The sequence below is a fragment of the Hemicordylus capensis genome, chromosome 6 (assembly GCF_027244095.1).
Source record: "Hemicordylus capensis ecotype Gifberg chromosome 6, rHemCap1.1.pri, whole genome shotgun sequence".
NCBI lineage: Eukaryota > Metazoa > Chordata > Lepidosauria > Squamata > Cordylidae > Hemicordylus > Hemicordylus capensis.
Window position 1 is genome coordinate 16826368 of NC_069662.1, and position 19326 is coordinate 16845693.

Below are 19326 nucleotides of genomic sequence, written 5' to 3' on the forward strand. Positions count from 1 at the left end.
CTGGTGTCAAACTCCTTGGTCCCTAGGGATGGAGAAGTCACACTCAAAGACCCAGCAGATAAAAAAGCTGAATCAGCATTTAAAAGAGCTCATGAAAACTCAATGCATGCTACAAGGGCGGCGGCTGCAGCATCCATGGCAGCTAGGGCCTCCCTACTGTGGATTGATGGCCTTTTAAACGATCCACCTGCTGACAACATCAGATTTAGACAGCAGCTCGTTAAAATTCAGAAGGCACAAGCCTTTATAGCGGATGCCACTCTAGATTCTGTAAGATACTCAGCTAGAGTAGCTGCAGCCTCAGTTCTCGGCAGGCGCCACCTTTGGCTAAAAAATTGGGCAGTGGATAATACTTCAAGATCCAACCTGACCGCTGTGCCCTATGATGCCACTAAGTTGTTTGGGGAGGAGGCCCTCAAGGATATTTTAGTTGAGTCAGTGGACAAGCGCAGAACGATGCCCACAACAACTAGGAAGGCGGAACGCCAACCTTTTAAAAAGAATTACCAACAGTTTCAGAATTTTCAGCCCTTTCGGCCCTCCCGGCCTTTTAGAGGCCGGTTCAGGGATTTCAGACAGCAGAGGGGAACATGGGGTCGTCAGCAATTCCCTTACAGGGGTGCGGGCGGCTATAGACAACAGGGCTCGCAGCCTAAACAAAAACCGCAACAATGACTGCAAAGTCATCAGGTTGGGGGGTCGCCTGTCAGAATTCTCCCACGCTTGGGAGTCTTCAGTCAACGACTCCTGGGTCCTGTCAGTGATCCAGCAGGGCTACAAGATAGAATTAAACACCCCTCCTCCCCCCAGGTTCATTCCAACACCTCGATCTCGCTGCACCCTCAAACACGCAGACATGATGCTCGCCATCGAGCATCTTCTGGAAATTGCTGCAATAGAACCCGTCCCATCCTGTCAGGAGGGGGGGGGGGCGTTTATTCTATCTTATTTACCGTCCCAAAGAAGGACGGAACAAAAAGAGCAGTCCTGGATCTCAAATTTCTCAACAAGTTCGTCAAAAAATACCACTTCAGGATGGAAACTCTCAGATCAATAGCGGAAACTCTGTTGCACATGGACTTCTTGGCTTCCATCGATCTGAAAGAAGCGTATCTACATGTGCCCATTCACAACGACAGCAGACACCTCCTGCGCTTCAAATACGCCGGCAAGCATTTCCAGTACACAGCCTTACCGTTTGGCCTATCAGCGGCCCCCAGAATCTTTACAAAAGTGCTGGCACCCTTGGTCGCCCTCCTGCGCGTGAGGGGTATCAGACTGTTTGCGTATTTGGACGATCTGCTCCTGAAAGCCCCCACCCTCCAGGAGGCTCAGCGGGACTTACAGGTCACCCTCGGGGAATTGGAGACTCACGGATTCCTCATCAACTACCACAAAAGCAACCTGGAGCCAACACACCACCTGCAACATCTCGGGGTGGTGATGAACACAGAAGAGGATCGCCTGTACCTACCTTGGGACCGCTTCGAAATCATCACAAAGGAGGTCAAGTCGGCACTGATGTCATCAAGAAGTCGACTGATGTCCCTCTCCAGGCTATTGGGTCTCATGGTTGCGACCTTGGACGTCGTCCCATGGGCGAGACTCCATCTTCGACCCCTGCAATGGTTCCTTCTACCTCACCAGCACTCCATTGCAAAGAAGAAGCTCCTGTACCTGCAGATACCGAAGCAAGTGCGCCAGGCTCTAAGGTGGTGGTTGAGCCCGCTCAACTTGTTTGCAGGAAGAGAATTCCTCGATCCACCAAGAGTCTTGGTTACGACGGATGCCAGCGACCGGGGATGGGGAGCTCATTGTCTTCATCTTTCGGCCCAGGGTCGCTGGGATCCTGCGGAAAAAGCACACAGTATCAATTGGAGAGAACTGAGAGCCATCCAGTTAGCACTCGCCGCCTTCCAGACAACAATTCGGGATCGCCACGTCCTAGTGAAAACGGACAACACGACAGCGAAGGCACACGTCAATCGTCAGGGGGGCACTCGATCCCACTCCCTTCACCTGGAGGCAGTGCTACTATTACACTGGGCGGAGGCCAATGTGCGTTCTCTAATAGCCCATCACCTCAAAGGGGAGCTAAACACAAAGGCAGATTGGCTAAGCAGGGAGGACATTCATCCCGGGGAATGGAGTCTTCACCCAGAGGTCTTCCACCTGCTAACCCTCCGCATGGGCGTTCCCTGCATGGACTTGTTTGCGTCCCCGATAAACTCCAAAGTGCACCAGTTCATGTCCAGGTTCCCCTCTCAGGGAGCGGCATCAGTGGACGCCCTTGCCAGCCCGTGGCCCGAGGGACTCCTGTTTGCATACCCTCCGACTCCGCTACTGACCAGGGTCCTCAGGAGGATTCGCCTCTTGAGGGCCCGAGTCATATTAATCGCCCCCTTCTGGCCCAGAAGACCATGGTTCCCGGAACTCGTTCTCATGGCAGAGGAGGAACCATGGCAGCTACCTGTCAGAGAAGACCTGCTTTCCCAAGGACCGGTTTACCATCCCGACCCGGCGTGGTTAAGGCTGACCGCCTGGAAACTGAACGGAACTTGTTGAAGGAGTTCGGATACTCCACGGCGGTCACGAACACGATCCTGGCATCCAGGAGGCCTTCCACGAATCGGATATACCAGACAACCTGGCGGGCGTTCCTCAAATGGTCTTCTCTGCACTCCATCCCTCGAGGGTCGGCTTCCATCAAACACATCCTACAATTCCTTCAAGATGGGTTAGACAAGGGCCTCAAGCCCAACACTCTAAAACGCCAGGCTGCGTCATTGCTGGGCCTTATCTCAGGCAGACCCCAAGAGTATCTGTCCTCGTACCCACACTTGCAACGTTTCCTGAGGGGAGCTACCCTACTATCTCCCCCAGTAATACACAGGTTCCCATCATGGGACCTCCATCTGGTCCTCTCCGCATTACAGCATCCTCCGTTTGAACCGATATCATCCATTCCACTAGAAACACTGTCGAAGAAATTGGCCTTTCTGGTGGCTATTACGTCAGCACGCCGTGTGTTGGAATTGAGGTCTCTTTCGGTCGATAGAGCGTTCTGTGTGTTCCAAAGGGAGGCGGTACGGCTCATCCCTGATCCTTTCGTGCGCACGAAGGTGCCGTCCACTTTTCACCAATCTCAGGACGTTTTTCTGCCTTCCTTCTGCCCTCATCCGACGCATGCACGTGAAAAGCTCTGGCACAAGCTGGATGTGCGTAGATGCTTGAAAGCCTACATTAAGCGCACAGCTTCCTTACGCAACACCAACACCATGTTCGTGGAAGTTCGAACAAAGGGAAAGGGGTCCGCCGTTTCCGCAAGAACCATCGCTCGATGGATTAAGGACTGTATAGTACTGGCTTATCAGTCTATGCACAAGGACCCGCCTCCCGGAATCACGGCACATTCCACTAGATCGGCAGCGACCTCAGCGGCCTTCTCAGCGCACGCACCGGTTCAGGATATATGCAGAGCGGCAACATGGTCTACGCCCTCAACCTTCACAAAACACTATAAAATTGAGACGCACGCCACTGTCCAGGCGGCCGTCGGCAGGAGAATCCTTCAGCAGGTCCTTCCACGGGACTAGGCAGAAGCGGTTGCCCTCCCTGTTGAACAAGCTGGGGTATATCCCCAGAGATGTCCCTGGCATCAGGAACTGAGAACGGAGCATTGGTGTTCACTTACCGTGAAGGCTCCTTCTGGTTCTTGATGCCACGGACATCTCGACCCACCCAGTGGTACGCTCTGCCTGGTCCTGTCGGATGGAAGGTTCGTCCCTATCTCTTAGACAGGATAAACACGTGTCTCTCCTTACTAAACGGTACCTCTCTGTTACAGTTCTATTTGATGTCTTTGGTCTTAACAGGTTACATGTTCAGTTTATGTGTTGCTAATACCTCGCTCGAACAGAGAACTGGGGCGGGGTTATCCTCTGCAGCCCCAAGTGGGCGGGCACTTTCTGTTTGTTTTTTCACAGTATCTGTCCTGCTTGGAGCTGGTGGGAAAGGATAACCCAGAGATGTCCCTGGCATCAAGAACCAGAAGGAGCCTTCACGGTAAGTGAACACCAATGCTCCGTTCTTTTAAAACTACAAATGGCAGGCACCATCCCCCTTCATTCTCACATGGGAGAGAATACCTCTTCTACAGGCCAAGCTAGACATTTGGGGTATCCATGTATGTTAAACCTCTGAAGTGCAGGTGTGAATGGGTCTACGTTTTATTCCAAAAAGAATGTGTGGAGGAAGGGAGTGATACTTCCCCCTCACTGCACTTGGCTGCGTTCAGTAGTTTTCTTCCAATATGGGAACTGGACAATGAAAAAAACTGCTCAAAAGTGGCAGAGTGCCACAAGCTAAAGTGGGGAGGGGTGAGTGGGTTTCACTCCCCTCCCCTGCACACTCTTTTTGGTATAAAAAGTAGACAATCCTGGTTTACAGATGAATGGGACAAACAAATGTTTAACAAATATGTGGTTGCCCTGAATGTCTGCTTTGGTCTAAGATGGTATCAGCTGTGATTTATGTGCCATCTCAGACTAATAAGCCAATGCTTTTTCGTCTTCTACTGTTTTAGTCATATGAAAAACATATGAAGATTGAATTACTCGATTAAAATTAATTTGATCAACTGAGTGAGATTTTCTTAACTGCGTGACTGCCCTTCTTAGATTTTAAGCCTGTAGGTAGAGACTATGAATCCATAGCTGAGAGAAAATCTGAAGGGGAAATGCATAGTTACTACACTACACCAGTTCCCAAAGCCATTAGTTTTTGTATGCTTCATTCCAGGGTCGCCTTGTTTACCTTCAGACACTTCGTGGAGTCTCCGGCTACAGTCTGGGCCGTTTTGGGGCAGCGCTCTCCTCTCTGGGGGATGTGAGTGGGGATGGCATTGCTGATGTGGCAGTTGGAGCCCCCATGGAGGATGAGGGTCATGGGGCTGTTTATATCTTCCTGGGAGAAACGGACAGACTGAGGGAAAACTGGAGCCAGGTGAGAATGGTGTGCAAAATGGCTGGGGTGGTATAAATTAATGAGTGCATCTGTTTAACTGAAGAGAGGGAGTGTGGCCAACTGGTTAGGGAACTAGCAGGGGATCTAGAGATTCAGGGGATCTAGATCTAGAGATTCAGGGGATCTAGAGATTCAGGGGATCTAGAGATTCAGATGACAAGCCAATAGCTATTTCTCAGCCTCATCCTTGAAATGGGAATAATATGTTGACATACCTTAAAGGTTTGTTAAGAAGAAGACAAATGCAACCAGGGTTGGGATAAACTTGCAGATCAAAACATTCTCCCTCCCTCTTGGTGCAAACAGCCAGAAAACATTTGTGTGCCATTCCCCTGCCCACTACCCATCTTTTCTCAGGTATTCAGTGCTATGAAACTAGGCAGAACCCAATAAGCCAGTGATGAACTGTGGAATGAATTCTTGTAGCACAGTTGTGTGTGTGTGTGTGTGCGCGCACATGTGCGCATGTGCGAGAGAATGAGATCTCTGATGGGGAAATGGGACATAGGAAGGACGCTTATGCAGATTCCAGGATTTTGGGACAGGTCCCCTGTCTTTGCATAACACCAAGGATGTGGAGTGGGTTGAGCTAGTGGAAGAAGGACTGGCAAGAGCAGCTGGCAGGGGCGGCCTTCCATTAGGCTAGTTGAGGTCATCTCCTCAGGCAGCAATTTTTGGGCATGCCAGCCCGTGTTCTAATTTTTTTTTCATCTGTGTGCGGAAAGAGTTTTGTTCTGGGCAGCTGTATCAAGGCAGTGTGTGCACATGTGCAATCAGAGTGGGGCCTTCCTGATTCAACCTGAGTGGGATATAACATTAAATGAGCAGACATCAAAAAACATGTGAGCGTGCACACACGTGCATACCTTAGGGGGAACACTGGTTCCAGCAAATCAAGAAGATGCTCTCCTTCCTCCCACTTTAAAAAAAAGTGCAGGGGGAGCATTTTGTGCCCTGCCTCAGGTTGTCTTGCGCTGCCACTGGCAGCCAGGACATAAAAGCTGGAGGTGGGCTGGAAACCTCCTGCTTATAGGCTCTGACAGGTAGGAAGTTTGGGCCATTCATTCTTCTGCTGCTGCTTGGATTGGATCTTCTGGGAGTGGGAAGCATCACTGAGGAAATCTCTTTCCCTCTTTGCAGCATCTCAGCAAAGGGCACTGATGGTTCTCTCTTGTCCTCAGAGAGGCAAGGAGTATTTTTATAAGTGGTGTAAGCATCTCTGGAAGAAAAGCGGGGAACAAGGCCAAACTGAGGATGCTTCTCTATAATCTTCTGACATGCCCTAACCCCACCCTCTCTTTCTTTCTCTGTTCCACCTCTATAGCGGATCGCTGCCACCTCTCTCCCCCTTACACTCAATTTCTTTGGTCAGTCCATCCAGGGAAGACTGGATCTGAGTGCGGATAATTTGACTGACCTGGCTGTTGGGGCACTAGGAAGTGCAGTGCTCCTTCGGTAGGTATAGGGATGGTTATGGATATGGATTGGAGGCAAGAAATGATGGGTTAAGCACGATTAGGGATTTCTTCACTCTGTGTCTCCCCTCGCAGTCCTATTTCTACACCAAGATTATTCAAATTCTCCATCCCAAATAAGATTAAACAAATCTGCACCCACCTGTTGCTTGCACATTGCAGGAGTGCCCCATACAGATGGAGTGGGGGGGGAGTGGTAAACAACAATTCCCATTTTCCTCATCCCAGCTGCCTCACCCTTTCTTGTTTTGCCTGTCATATGCAGGCTGGTTATTTGCCCAGCTGGGGGAACCAGGTGAATAACCAGCCTGTATGCTTGAGATTATTGCAGCAGGGGTGAAACAAGGTGGTCAAGGCAAGGAGAGCAAGGTACCCACGGATCATCCTTATGGGCCACTACTCCTGGTACATTGGTAGAGTGTACAATACAAGATACTATATCATTTCCTGGAGAGTCACTGCTTTGTTTGCTGAGGCCTGACTATCAGGAACTTCTTATTTATAGCCTCTAGACTGTGGAATTCCCTCCCTGGAGAGATTTATTTATTTATTTTACTTTTATATACTGCCCTTTGTTCTGGGATTCCAGGATAGGGAACAACAAATTAAAAACAAGCGAAGAAGAGATCAACTCTCTTTCTCTCTCCTGTCTTTTGTAGGCAAATGAAGACTGTCCTTTTTTATTTAGGTCTTTAAACAGCCAGGGAAGTTTTTGCTTTGACCTGTCTGTCCATATATAAACTTTTGGGGATTTTTAAAAAGCTGATGTTGGATGTAGTTGGTTTGTTTTCGCTGCTGTGTTGGATTTTTCTTGGTTCAATTTTTGCAACATTTGCCCTGGGATGTCTTTAAATACGTTGCACACTGCTTTGAGGTCAAACAATGAAAGGCAATTTATAAATGTAAATTTAAATCCATAAATATGAATAAGTGCCTGAAACTCTGACATGGCCCAGCTACCCTTCTCAGTCTGACGCAACATGGCCTGCGCTGCGGTGGTGGAGAGCCCACAGGGTCTGTGAGACCAGTGCTATATCTTCTTGTGTCAGCTGCGACAAGAATTACCACATGCTTAGGATGCTGAGGGCGGAGCCAGAGAGAAGGCCCTTGCCATTCTGTGACTGTTGGCGTCCATGTGGATGTTTTTGGAAAGGCAGATGTGATCAGAACTTCAGGCAGAGATACGTGGGATCCTGGTTATGGCTTGGAATCTCTCCTCTAGTATGTTCACGTAGCTCCTCAGCAAGGTTGGGGTAGTCAGGGGACTACAGTTCGAGGCTGGCAGTTTGTGGGAGCTGCTAGTCTATGGTTTGGCACGATCACATCTTCTCTTTCTTGCCTCCCAGATCCCGGCCAATTTTCACTGCCACCTTGTCACTGAATTTCTCACACTCCTTGGTCCCTCTGGATGATCCAAACTGTGGAAGTCGGGAGGTTTCAGGAGTTTCCCCTCGTGGGAGTGTCAGCCTTTGCTTCACCCTGAGACTCCTCAGCACAAAATGGAGCCACGGTAAGAAGCCCCACTCAGCCGTTCAACTCAGTCGCCCCTTTGCTCAGTAGTCTTTCTAGCTTATTAGTGCTCTCAGTGTAACCTGCAGTACCAAATGTTATCTTTTTCACATACTTGTTTGTTGATACTTTATTCCACTCAGTGGCATGACCATTGTTGAAGAAAGAGGGGAAAATATCCCTGGGCCACCAGTCTGAAGGTTGTCTTGGAGGCCCCTCGAGGGAGAGAGAAAAACACTGAACGAAGTGCTTGCCTCACTGGCTGGGACAGTCCAACTGGCAGCGTTTCCATGCCCAGTGCCCGCCAAACCCCCCGGATTGACATACTTCTGATGTTTACACAGGGGGCATGGCCAACAGGCGGCATGCAATATTGTGGGGGTTGCTTTGAGCCTTCCAGCCCCTAATTCCATGAATTTTCAGTCCTCAAATGTTGTTGGACTACAACTCCCATAATCCCCAGCCAAAATAGCCAACAATATTTAGGGGCCTAAATTTGAGAATCCCTGCTTTATTTACTTGCTCCCTTGGCTTTCTCATTTTGGGTTTTTTAGATCCCTCATTCTCTCCCCCCCCAACTACTCGTTTCCTACATTCACATAATTGCTTATCTTTTCATTACTTTCCTAATTTGTTTTATTCTGCCTTTTAACTTCAGTTTCAGTTTAGTAGTTCTGTCTGCTTCACTCCTCTTCTTAACAGTTCCCACATTCATTCACTGTTGCTCCAGATGCTAACTTGTTCAGTTACTAGTTGGTTTCCTTAGTTAATTCATGTAGGTACATTTTGTTCTTTAATTTATTTATTTTAACCAGGTGTTCTCCCAGCTACAATCTCTTACCATCTCAAGGTGGATGCCAATCAGTCCCTGCCACGCCTCACCCTAGAGAAAGAGGCACAAAGCATTTCAGAAACCATCCAGGTTGGAACTATGCCAGTCTGCGTCAGAAAGATCCTCCAGGCTCCGGTAGGTAGAAATGTCCCCATCCATGGCATCCCTGAGAAAACTGGGAATTGCAGTTCTGAATTTGGAGTGTTAGGATTTTTTTTTGTGTGTGTGTGGGAAATCTTGAGCAGCTCACCACACTATGATTTCTTACATTCTTTGATGGAAGCTGTGGCAGTTCAGGTGGTATAAAGGTTTCAGTGTGGACAGGATCTAAAATAATTTGGCAGTAGAGGACAAGCCTGTTAGGGAGGCACTGCCTTACAGACAGTGGTGTAGTTGCAAATTCAGAAGCATAGGCACTCTTCATGACAGCCTGCATAGCCATGCCCACCCTAACAGCCACGCTCCATAGCTACGCCCGTTCCAATGGCCACACATCCCACAGATAGATGCAATAATTTGGAGGGTTCTGTTACAAGAGATCAAGAATAGTTTCATAATTCTACAGAGCTTGAACCGCAAGTGGTTATTCACCCAGAAGTCCAGTCAAGATGGTCAACCACAAAGGGTGGAGGATACTCCTTGTAACAGAAGACAGGAAGAAATGTAGGGTGATACTCAGTTATGTAACAAACTGTTGGAATAGCAAGAGCAGCATTTGATTCCCATTTAGAAAGCAAAGGGCTTTGCATCCCTGCTGAGACCTTGGAGGGGGAAAAGTACTGGGACTGTGTCTCTGCCTGTCCCTGCAGCACTACACAACTGCTTATGGAAACTCACAGTATTTAGAGACAAATATTTAGGAAAAAACAGTATTTGGAAACAGCTGCTGCAATATACAGTAGGTAGGTGTGATATATAGATGCTGCTTGACCCTGGCCGGACCCCTAGCAGCTGCATTCTGTATCAGCTGAAGTTTCCAAGTAGTCTTCAGAAGCAACCTCATGTCAAACAAGTTATAGTAGAGTAAATGAGAAGTGATAACAGCATAGGTAACCATAGCTAGGTGTGCCTGATATAGGAATAAGTCCTATATCCAACCTGCAACTCAGGTTGATTTACTGTCACCAGATCAACAGGTCTTCTGGTGAACAAAATCAATAGGCCCATTCACATGTTATGTTCAGCACTTGTACAATGAGTGTACACTGTGCACAGGTACAGTCATTCACATGTTATGCTGAACAAAGGTACAGAAATACACTTCCTATCTGTACCATGCATATGAAAGGCCTGTATCCAGGTTTACTTTTAAAATGTATAGTCATTCACAAGTTATGTACATAACTTGTACAGCATAACATCTTAATCTGGCTTCCGTCTCATCCAGATTTAATTTCATCCACCCACATTTAGCCCATCATTGATTCTAGGCACCTGTTTGGGAAATTCACAGCCCCTCCAGCCTCCATTACTGGGATGGTAATGTATGTCCTCCACATATTAGTGACCCCAACACCAAACCCACAGATGACCTATCCCAAAGGTTTCTTGTAGAAGGAGGGACAGAACAGAACCCTGTGGGATTCCCTAGACCAGTGGCCATGATGTCTCACAGGAGCCCTAAGCACCACCTTCTGGAACCTACTCACCAGGAAGAAATGAAGCCACTGTAAAGCAATTTCTCCCAGCCCTTTTGGAAGATCTTCCAGGGTTGAGAGTACATATTTTTCTCTAACAACTGCTTCATTGAGTCTTTTCAGATCTACACATATACAGATTTTTCCATTTTCCTTTGTGACTGGGACCACTAGTGCACACCACGGTGTAGGCTCTGTGATTTCTTTAATTACGCCATGTGCCTTCAACCTTTCCAGCTCTATTTCCACTTTGTGGAGTAAGGGAATGGGAATCCTGCGGGGAGCATGGACTCTATATGGCTTAGCATCCTGTCTTAAGACAATGTCCACAGGGTCTCCGCTGAGCAGGCCAATGTCCCCAATCACTCCTATTTCTCCCACTGCTTTCTTCAGTCCCATTCTGGAAGCTACTCGACTGAGGAGATTGTCTAGCTCTCATGGGCTCTAAGCACATACACAGAAAACTCATATTAGTTGCCTTTATGACTGGTTTGTGTCATAAGGTATCCCATACAGTCTAAGGGACCTCCTGGGCTGCGTAGAATAGTCTCCGTTTGGTGTAGTGGTGGAGGATTCTGGAGGCTGTCATAGGTCTCCTTTGAGAACACTGAGACATCCGCGCTTGAATCTATTTTGAAATTTACAGTCTTGCTGTTAATCATTAAATCAATCCTCGATGCAGGTTCAGTGTCTTTGCAAAGAATGAAGTCTAAGAACAATTGATCCTCCACTTCTGTGGTAACTTCTGTGTATGACATGCAATTGCAAAGTGCCCAATTTTTGAACATTTCTTGCACCTCTAGCAGGACAAATTCCTCTAAAGTATGTTATGCATGCATCCTCCCACATCATGCAGACTGGGAGTGTATGCCTTTTTGCTGCAGTGTGCTTTTGAAATGGTTGGGCTGCTTTGCTTGGGGATTTCTTTTGTTCGGCCCTTGCAGCTCCAGATTTAAAATTTGCATTTCCAAAGGAGCTACTCTTTCTGTTCTTAGTGTTTTGTAGAAAAAAGGCTATTTCTTCCAAACTGGTTTCAGGTTTCCTCTGCTCCCTGATCTGTGCTTTTATTAACTCCGATTGCCTTGCCATTTCAATAGCTTTATGAAGAGTTAGCTTTTCTGTGAGTTGCCTTTGCTCTGATAGCCCTTTATCCAGAATCCCAAGGACAAGCCTGTCTTTGAGATATTCTTCCTTCTGGTCTGCAAAGTCACAGTGCTCAGAGAGTTCATGCAGTCCTCTAACAAATGACTCAATCTTTCCCCCAGATTTCTGTGTCCTTTGATAAAAGCAAGCCCTCTCATAGAGCACATTCCATTTTGGAATGACATGGGCATCAAATTTAGCCAAGACAGTCTCATAGTCATTCTTCTGACCTTCTTCAGCAAAGGTAAAGGATTTATAGATGCTGTTTGTTTCCTTTCCCATGGCATAAAGAAAGTCACTTACTTTGCACAACGCCTTCTTCTTTGTGGAGCTTTGTAGCTAGTCTGAAGCAAGCAAATCTTTCTTTCCATTCTGGCCAAGCAGCAGGATTGTCAAAGCTGAAAGCTTCTGGTGCAGGAAAGTGAGCCATTTCAAAAGTTTGTGGATTCAAATGGACTTCTGACACCATGTCATGAGAGCTCAGCCTCAAAGGAAGGCAGCTATAATAAGCTAAGGCTACTTTATTCTGTGACCGGAAGAGTCAAGTTCAACAAGAAGTACAGGCAGGAAGTAGGGAGGGACTCTGCCTCCAATGAGAATCACCTCTAGCAAATGTTAGTGCCACCTACTGGTGGACATAGAGCAATATTTCCACACACCTATCCTGGTGCAGAAGGTGCTTGCTTTGGTCAATGGTACTGGTACTGGATCATCTTATTTATGTATTATTTATCCTTCTGTGTAAACCAGTTTGAGAACTTTGGTTGAAGAGCAGTATATAAATATTCATAGTAGTAGTAGTACTGAAGCCCTCTGAAAGTTTCAGCAGAACCAGCAAGGAAAAACTCCTCATGTCGAGCTCACAGCTAGCATGACCAAGGCTGATTCAGTCCCAAAACCAAGTCAGAAACCAGACTGAAGCCTGGTCTAGACCAGCGTGGCCAACCCAAGGCTCTCTAGCTATCTCGAAGATCAGTATCATACACAAATAAGTCACCACAATACATTTAAGCACCTTGCCAAAAATGGTAGATTGGAGACTTGCTGATAATTATCTAGTACAGTGGGATCTAGAGAGAGCTTCTTTAGGGCAGGCAATGGCCATTTTTAAGCAGAATGGAAGCAAAGAAGAATTTGTTACACATCTCTGCCTACTTATCCAGCCCCTTCCTGGCATTTTAAAGTCACAAAGAAGGCAAGGATGTAGATGAAATATAAAGTCAGAAGAAAGATGAGATTTTCAGCTAAACAAAAGAGATAAAAATTGGAGGAAAGATTAGAGGAGCCGGATAAGAAATTAAAAGAGCTTTTTGAAAGCTCAGGTAAGAAATGAGAACTACTATCAGACATCTGGGAGGAAATCCCAACATTTGAGAAGACGTTGGGGGAATAAAGGAAACAGCTAGAAGCGCTACAAACCCGAAACCAAAAACCAGATAGAAAAGAGTGTGTAGTGGAGAGAGAAATAGGAAGAAGAGATTAAGGAAACTGATAAATTAAGAATCCGTTTAGAGGAATTACAAAATGTCTGAGGAAATGGTAACCTGAAATTTAGAGGGCTAAGAAGAAATAGAAACTATAGATTACCAAATTTGGAACAAATAGCAGAATATCTTTCTTAATGTCTATTTTTTTTCAAGTGCTTATGTCTACAAAATCTTGTTTTTATTTCCTTCGGCCCCTTCCACTCTAAGATGAATTACTTAGATTGCGAACCCCTGAAGGACAGGCATCTTTGCGCTTTGAAAAAGTGCTGCAAGCCACCCTGAACCCACGAGAGAGAGAGTGGAATATAAATCTACTAAATAAATATGTTAATTAAATGATGTATCTTCTAATGTACTCAGCTTTGCCTGGATGACTCTGTCTCTCCACTTGTGCTGCGAGCAAATTTTTCGGTTAAGGAAGAACCAGTTGCCTCTGCCCAGAACCTACGACCCTACTATGATCTTAGGCCTGAGTTGCCCACTGAGATCCAGGTACTGCTTTCCTGTCCTTTCCCTTCATATTTATTACCGGAGACAGAAGTTTCTTCCATCAAAGGGATGGGCTTTGAGTGAATCGGGGTTTCACATCAAATGAATCCAGCTCATCTTTATCCTTGCTTTTCTCCAAGGAGTTCAGGTGATGTACATCTGAGTTATCCCATTTCTATCCTCATAACAACTATATACGAGGTTGCTATTGGCAGCTGTCGTGAGAGTTCATGAGCGAGCTGAGGGGGGAAAGCGAATGGGCAGGCTAATGGATGGCCGGACAGCCGAAAGTGGTGCTGGGGAAAGCGGTGGTTGGGGAGGTGGGAAAGCAGTAGTGGGGGTGGGGGTGGGTGGGAAAGCAGTGGTGGAGGGGGAGCAGCGGTGGGGGGAGGTGGGAAAGCGGTGGCCGAAATGGGCCGAGAACGGGGGAAGAGCTGAGGGGGGGGGAGGGCTGGGAACAGGGGAGGGAGCTGAGAAGGGGGGGAGAGCCAAGAGGGATGGGGGAGGGCCAAGAATGAGGGGGGAGAGGGGGGAGAACTAGAGGCACAGATGCTCTGCACCCGGGCTAGCTAGTATTATATAACAAGTATATGTTAGTATATATAGTATATAACATAAATAACTCATGTGAGGTACATTACACTGAGATAATGAGTGACTGGCCCAACAACTGAGTTTTGGGACTGAAAGATTCAAATTTGGTCTCCCCAGGGTGCTTTCCAGATTAGACCCTGCCACGGGGTCACAACATATATCTGAAATGTGCTTCTGCATTTCCTGTGTTGTGACACCGCAGTCCCTACACTGTCAGCAGGGTGCATTTCACATGTCTGATGCTGTGTTTCAGATTTATTTGCTGTTATTTATTGCTATAACGTTGTATGTCCGGCGTAAAAAGGTTGCTGTATTTTCCGGTTGTGAATTTTTGTGAGAGTGGCTACCTGCTGGTAGTTTTGTGCAGTTGCCTGCCTTTACATTTTGAATGTGATTTGCCCAAATCGAAGCATTTTACCGCTGTTGAGCCAGTAATCTGGAAAGCATCCAGCTACATCCAATGCTTTTTACATCACCCCAGCCATTACATTGATTTCATGCCCATTTTCAGGCCCCGTCCATCCAGCTTGACTAAGCAAATAACCTGTTCACAGTGTCAACTGCACAGTGACAACTCACTAGTTTTTCAGGAATGTGGGGAATCGGGGTCCTCCTAGGGCATAGTGTGAAGGCACTTGATACATCATGCTACAGGGGTTCTCAACCTTGGGTCCTCAGATTTTGTTAGACTACAGCTCCCACCATCCCCAGCCGCAATGGCCTTTGAGGTTGATGTAAGTTGTAATACAGCAACATTTGGGGACCTAAGGTTGGGAACAGCATGATCCACCTTGTTGAAGCTAAAAGGGTTTGAGTCGGGTCAGTGCTTGGATGGGAGACCTCTTGGGGATCCAAAGCACACCACTTTGGGACCTGTAGAGGAAAAGTGAAATAGCAATGCAATAAATTAATGATAAATCTGTGAAGTGGTAATTGAAACCAAAATGCCGATGTCTTGTGCTTAACGGCAACAAAGGAGAAGGACATATCCGGAGTGGCGTAGAAGCCTGCACAGTGCCATTCACATGCCTGTTCCTGCCTACATCAATCTTTCTTCAGATATTACTGCAGACCTTCTCTCCATCATCAGCCCACCTCGTCCACCCCATCTGACTTCTGTTATTCTTTCTCTCTTCTGTTCTCAGATTCCCTTCAAGCAAAACTGTGGTTCTGATAACCTTTGTGTGGCTGACCTTCGGCTCTCCTTCAACTTTTCAGGGTGAGTGTCTCCTCTTCTACACCTATGATAGCCACCCCCAGGCATTTCACTGCTTCTAGCAATTGTGCCCCAGAGTCCCTTGCCAGAAAGTACACATCTCCCATTCTCTTAATGTTGCATGGGATATTGGGATGTAAATCTTTGCTTGCATGAAGCAGCACATGAGTGAAGAGGATTCCTCACCCAGGATTCTGTGCAGCCTCAGAGAATATGCTTGGGGTGATTCTCTTTTTCTCTCGTGTGCTTGTTGGGGCTCTAGTGTGCAGTCTGTGAATTGCACCCCAGGAACACCTGCACAAGGGTAGCGGAGATTCATTTCTTGGATGACACACTGTATCCACTGCAGTCACTTTGTAGTGAAGAGCAGGAGTCAAGTGGTCCACTTCCTTGGGTGGCGCAAAATTGGTCCTCCGAGCACCTGTTTCAAAGACTTAAGTGGACTAATGGCTCTGGTAGCATTAATAACCAATGCAAGCACAAAAAACAAAATTTATATGTGATGTAATATAAAATGCAGATTTTTACCAGTATTACAAATTTTTAATGCAATATAATATGGAATACAGATCAATAAAAGAATATATTGTCAACAAACAGGAAGAGCAAAGATACTAGTAAGTAAGATTAATATAAGTGATGACCCAGGTTGCATCATCAACCAGAGCAATAAGAAACAAAGTGATTACTGTTTGAAAGTATATGGATGTCATATGAGACCCACTGTTTTTTGAGCTTTCTGCATAGGTTTGCTTCTTAGAAGACTTAGTAAACTCTCCCTTAATGATTACTTGAACTTATTTTTGCTGGAGAAGATTTTTGAAATGTAGTTCTGTAAAGGGTTTGCTTCTTAGAAGGACAACAGTCAGTGGACTCTGATTACTCATGAATGATTACTCGTATTTATTTGGACTGAGGAAGATTTCAAAATATAGTCTGAGCACTACACATTTCACTTTCCAGGAAGCTTTTCAAATTGGGCTTTTGAAACCCTTTAACTCACATCTCCAGAATGGAGTGGGTGCGTTCACATATTGGCTAGATTTACCCCGAAGTCCCTGTGAGTTATCGGGGAGCAGTTCACACACAATTTGAGTTTTTCACTGTGCATTAGAGTGTAACCCGATTTATATCCGGGGTAAAAAAAAATCCACTATTTGTGTCTTTTTGGGGGGACAACTTCAAGTTATCAATAAAACCTCCCCGTAAATTCCACAGCTGCTCTTTTCAGCAATTCAGGATATTTTATCTTTCAGTCATCATTTATTGTAATCTTACTCCCTAGTATCTTTGCTCTTCCTGTTTGTTGACTACATATTATTTTATGGATCTATATTTCTTATTATATTGCATATAAATCTTGTAAAACTGGTAAAAACCTGAATTTTATATTACATTACTTATACATTTTGTAATACTGGTATTCATTGTTTTTTGCTTTTTGTGCTCACATTGTCTTTTTGGATACTGCCCCTCTTCTGTATTCATAGCATTGATAACCAAACCACGTACTTTGAAATCAATTTTTCACAACTCTGGTGATGGAGATAGAGACAACTGCCCCCATTTTAAAGAATGGGGAACCTAGGTGAAGATATGGGATCTTTACTGTATTTTTATTTTGTAATTTTTATTTTTCAATAAAATAGTACAACATAAATTGATGATATAATCTAAAATAACAAAGAACAACAAAAATCTCCTAATAACTGATATAATATTTTTAAAAAACTTCTAAGGATATACTTCCTCACAATACAAGTTGTTCATTAAAGTTGTATCAAAGTGGCAAGAAATCCTCCTCTTTTTACATATATGCTTGACAGAGATGCAACAAAAATCTAATAATTTAACTAAAACAATTATCTTGAAATACTCCTATTTGTATTAGAAATACTTTTTAAAAAATAGATTATGATTTTTTCTTAGCATTTATGAACACTTTTAATGTGTTCATAAATAGACCCATTTCAAACTGGCTTCCGGAATGGCTGTGGGGTGGAGACTGCCTTGGTCGGCCTGATGGATGATCTCCAACTGGGAACCGACACAGGAAGTGTGACTCTGTTGGTCCTTTTGGACCTCTTGGCAGCTTTCGATACTATTGACCATAGTATCCTTCTGGAGCATCTGAGGGGGTTGGGAGTGAGAGGCACTGCTCTGCAGTGGTTCTGTTCTTACTTCTTGGGCAGGTTCCAGATGGTGTCCCTTGGAGACTGTTCTTCAAAATCTCAACTTTTGTATGGTGTCCCTCAGGGCTCTGTATTGTCTCCGATGTTGTTTAACATCTACATGAAACCGCTGGGAGAGATCATCAGGAGATTTGGTGCAGGGTGCTATCAGTATGCTGATGACACTAAAATCTATTTCTCCATGTCAGCATCGTCGGGAGAAGGCATAATGCCTGCCTGGAAGTGGTAATGGGCTGGATGAGGGATAACAAACTGAGACTGAATCCAGATAAGATGGAGGTAGTCATTGTGCGGGGTCGAAACTCGAGAGACGATCTTGATCTGCCTGTTCTGGATGGGGTCACACTTCCTCAGAAGGAACAGGTACACAGTTTAGGGGTGCTTCTGGATCCATGTCTCTCCCTGGTGTCCGAGGTTGAGGCAGTGGCCAGAGGTGCCAGCTATCAGCTTCAGCTGATACGCCAGCTGAACACATTTCTTGAGACAGACGACCTCAAAACAGTGGTACATCTGCTGGTAACCTCCAGACTGAATTACTGCAATGTGCTTTATGTGGAAGAAGCGCAATGATCAGCATGAGTAAAACTTGGAAGAGCAAAGATATTAGTTTCCTAACCAAATGCAGATTGGTTAATGCAATAATATTTCCAATAGCCACATATGGCTGTGAAACTTGGACTTTGAAGAAGGAGAAGGATGGAGGCTTTTGAGATGTGGTGCTGGAGGCGATTGTTGCATATCCCATGGACAGCGAGAATTACAAATAAGGAAGTTTTAGGTTGAGTTAAACCAATAATATCGCTAGAAGCTAAGATTACCAAACATAGACAGACATATTTTGATCATGTCATGCAAGCTGATTCACTCGAAAAGACAATTATGCTGGGAATGATCAGCAGGAGAAGGAGACAGGGACGGCCTTGTACTCGGTGGCTGGATATTATTAAAAATGACATTGGAATGACCATGGCGGACATAAAGGAAGCTGTCCAAGATAGGACGGCATGGAGTGCACTGATCCATAGAGTGACCAAGAGTCGGACACGACTGAACGGATAGAGAGAGAGAGAGCTCTATATGGGGCTGCCCTTGTACATAGTCCGGAAACTACAGTTTGTCCAGAATGCGGCAGCCAGGTTGGTCTCTGGGTCATCTAGGAGAGACCATATTACTCCCGTATTGAAGGAGTTACACTGGTTGCCAATATGTTTCCGGGCAAAATACAAGGTGCTGGTCATAACCTATAAAGCCCTAAACAACTTGGGCCCTGGGTATTTAAGAGAATGTGTTCTTCGTCATGAACCCCACCACCCATTGAGATCACCAGGAGAGGTCCGTTTGCATTTGCCACTGGCTCATCTGGCGGCTACTCGGGGACAGGCCTTCTCCATTGCTGCCCCAAGGCTTTGGAATGCACTCCCTAGTGAAATAAGAGCCTCCCCATCTCTGACAATTTTTAAAAAGTCTTTAAAGACACATCTGTTCACCCAGGCTTTTAACTGATATTGTTTTGATTGTTTTAATGTTTTTAGAATATATATTTTTTAAATTTTATATTGTGTTTTAAATTTCTTGTTTTTGTTTTTAACTAATGTTTTACCTTTGTTTTTATCTTGTAAACCACCCAGAGACGTAAGTTTTGGGCGGTATAAAAATATGTTAAATAAATAAATAAAGTACAGAAATAGAAGAGCATTTCAGCATTACTAAATTGAAGAAGTAGTATA

At 45.5% G+C, this 19326-nt stretch overlaps 1 protein-coding gene and 1 long non-coding RNA gene across 4 annotated transcripts in view; one reads left to right on the forward strand and one right to left on the reverse strand.

Annotated features, from left to right (window-relative positions):
• Positions 1–12373, reverse strand: part of LOC128329825 (uncharacterized) — a 30335-nt gene extending 17962 nt beyond the window's left edge. Inside the window, exon 1 of the long non-coding RNA XR_008309809.1 lies at positions 10491–12373. This is a non-coding gene — a long non-coding RNA (uncharacterized LOC128329825). The remainder of the gene's footprint in view (positions 1–10490) is intronic.
• The window catches only part of LOC128329820 (integrin alpha-X-like), a 66821-nt gene that overhangs the window by 34595 nt on the left and 12900 nt on the right, over positions 1–19326 (forward strand). For 2 of the 3 annotated variants that reach the window (XM_053261566.1, XM_053261567.1), the window contains exons 14-19: positions 4801–5004; positions 6350–6480; positions 7847–8010; positions 8825–8976; positions 13469–13600; positions 15337–15410. In XM_053261566.1, coding sequence (XP_053117541.1) covers positions 4801–5004; positions 6350–6480; positions 7847–8010; positions 8825–8976; positions 13469–13600; positions 15337–15410 — 857 coding nt within the window. The remainder of the gene's footprint in view (positions 1–4800; positions 5005–6349; positions 6481–7846; positions 8011–8824; positions 8977–13468; positions 13601–15336; positions 15411–19326) is intronic. The other variant, XM_053261568.1, reaches the window with a different exon arrangement.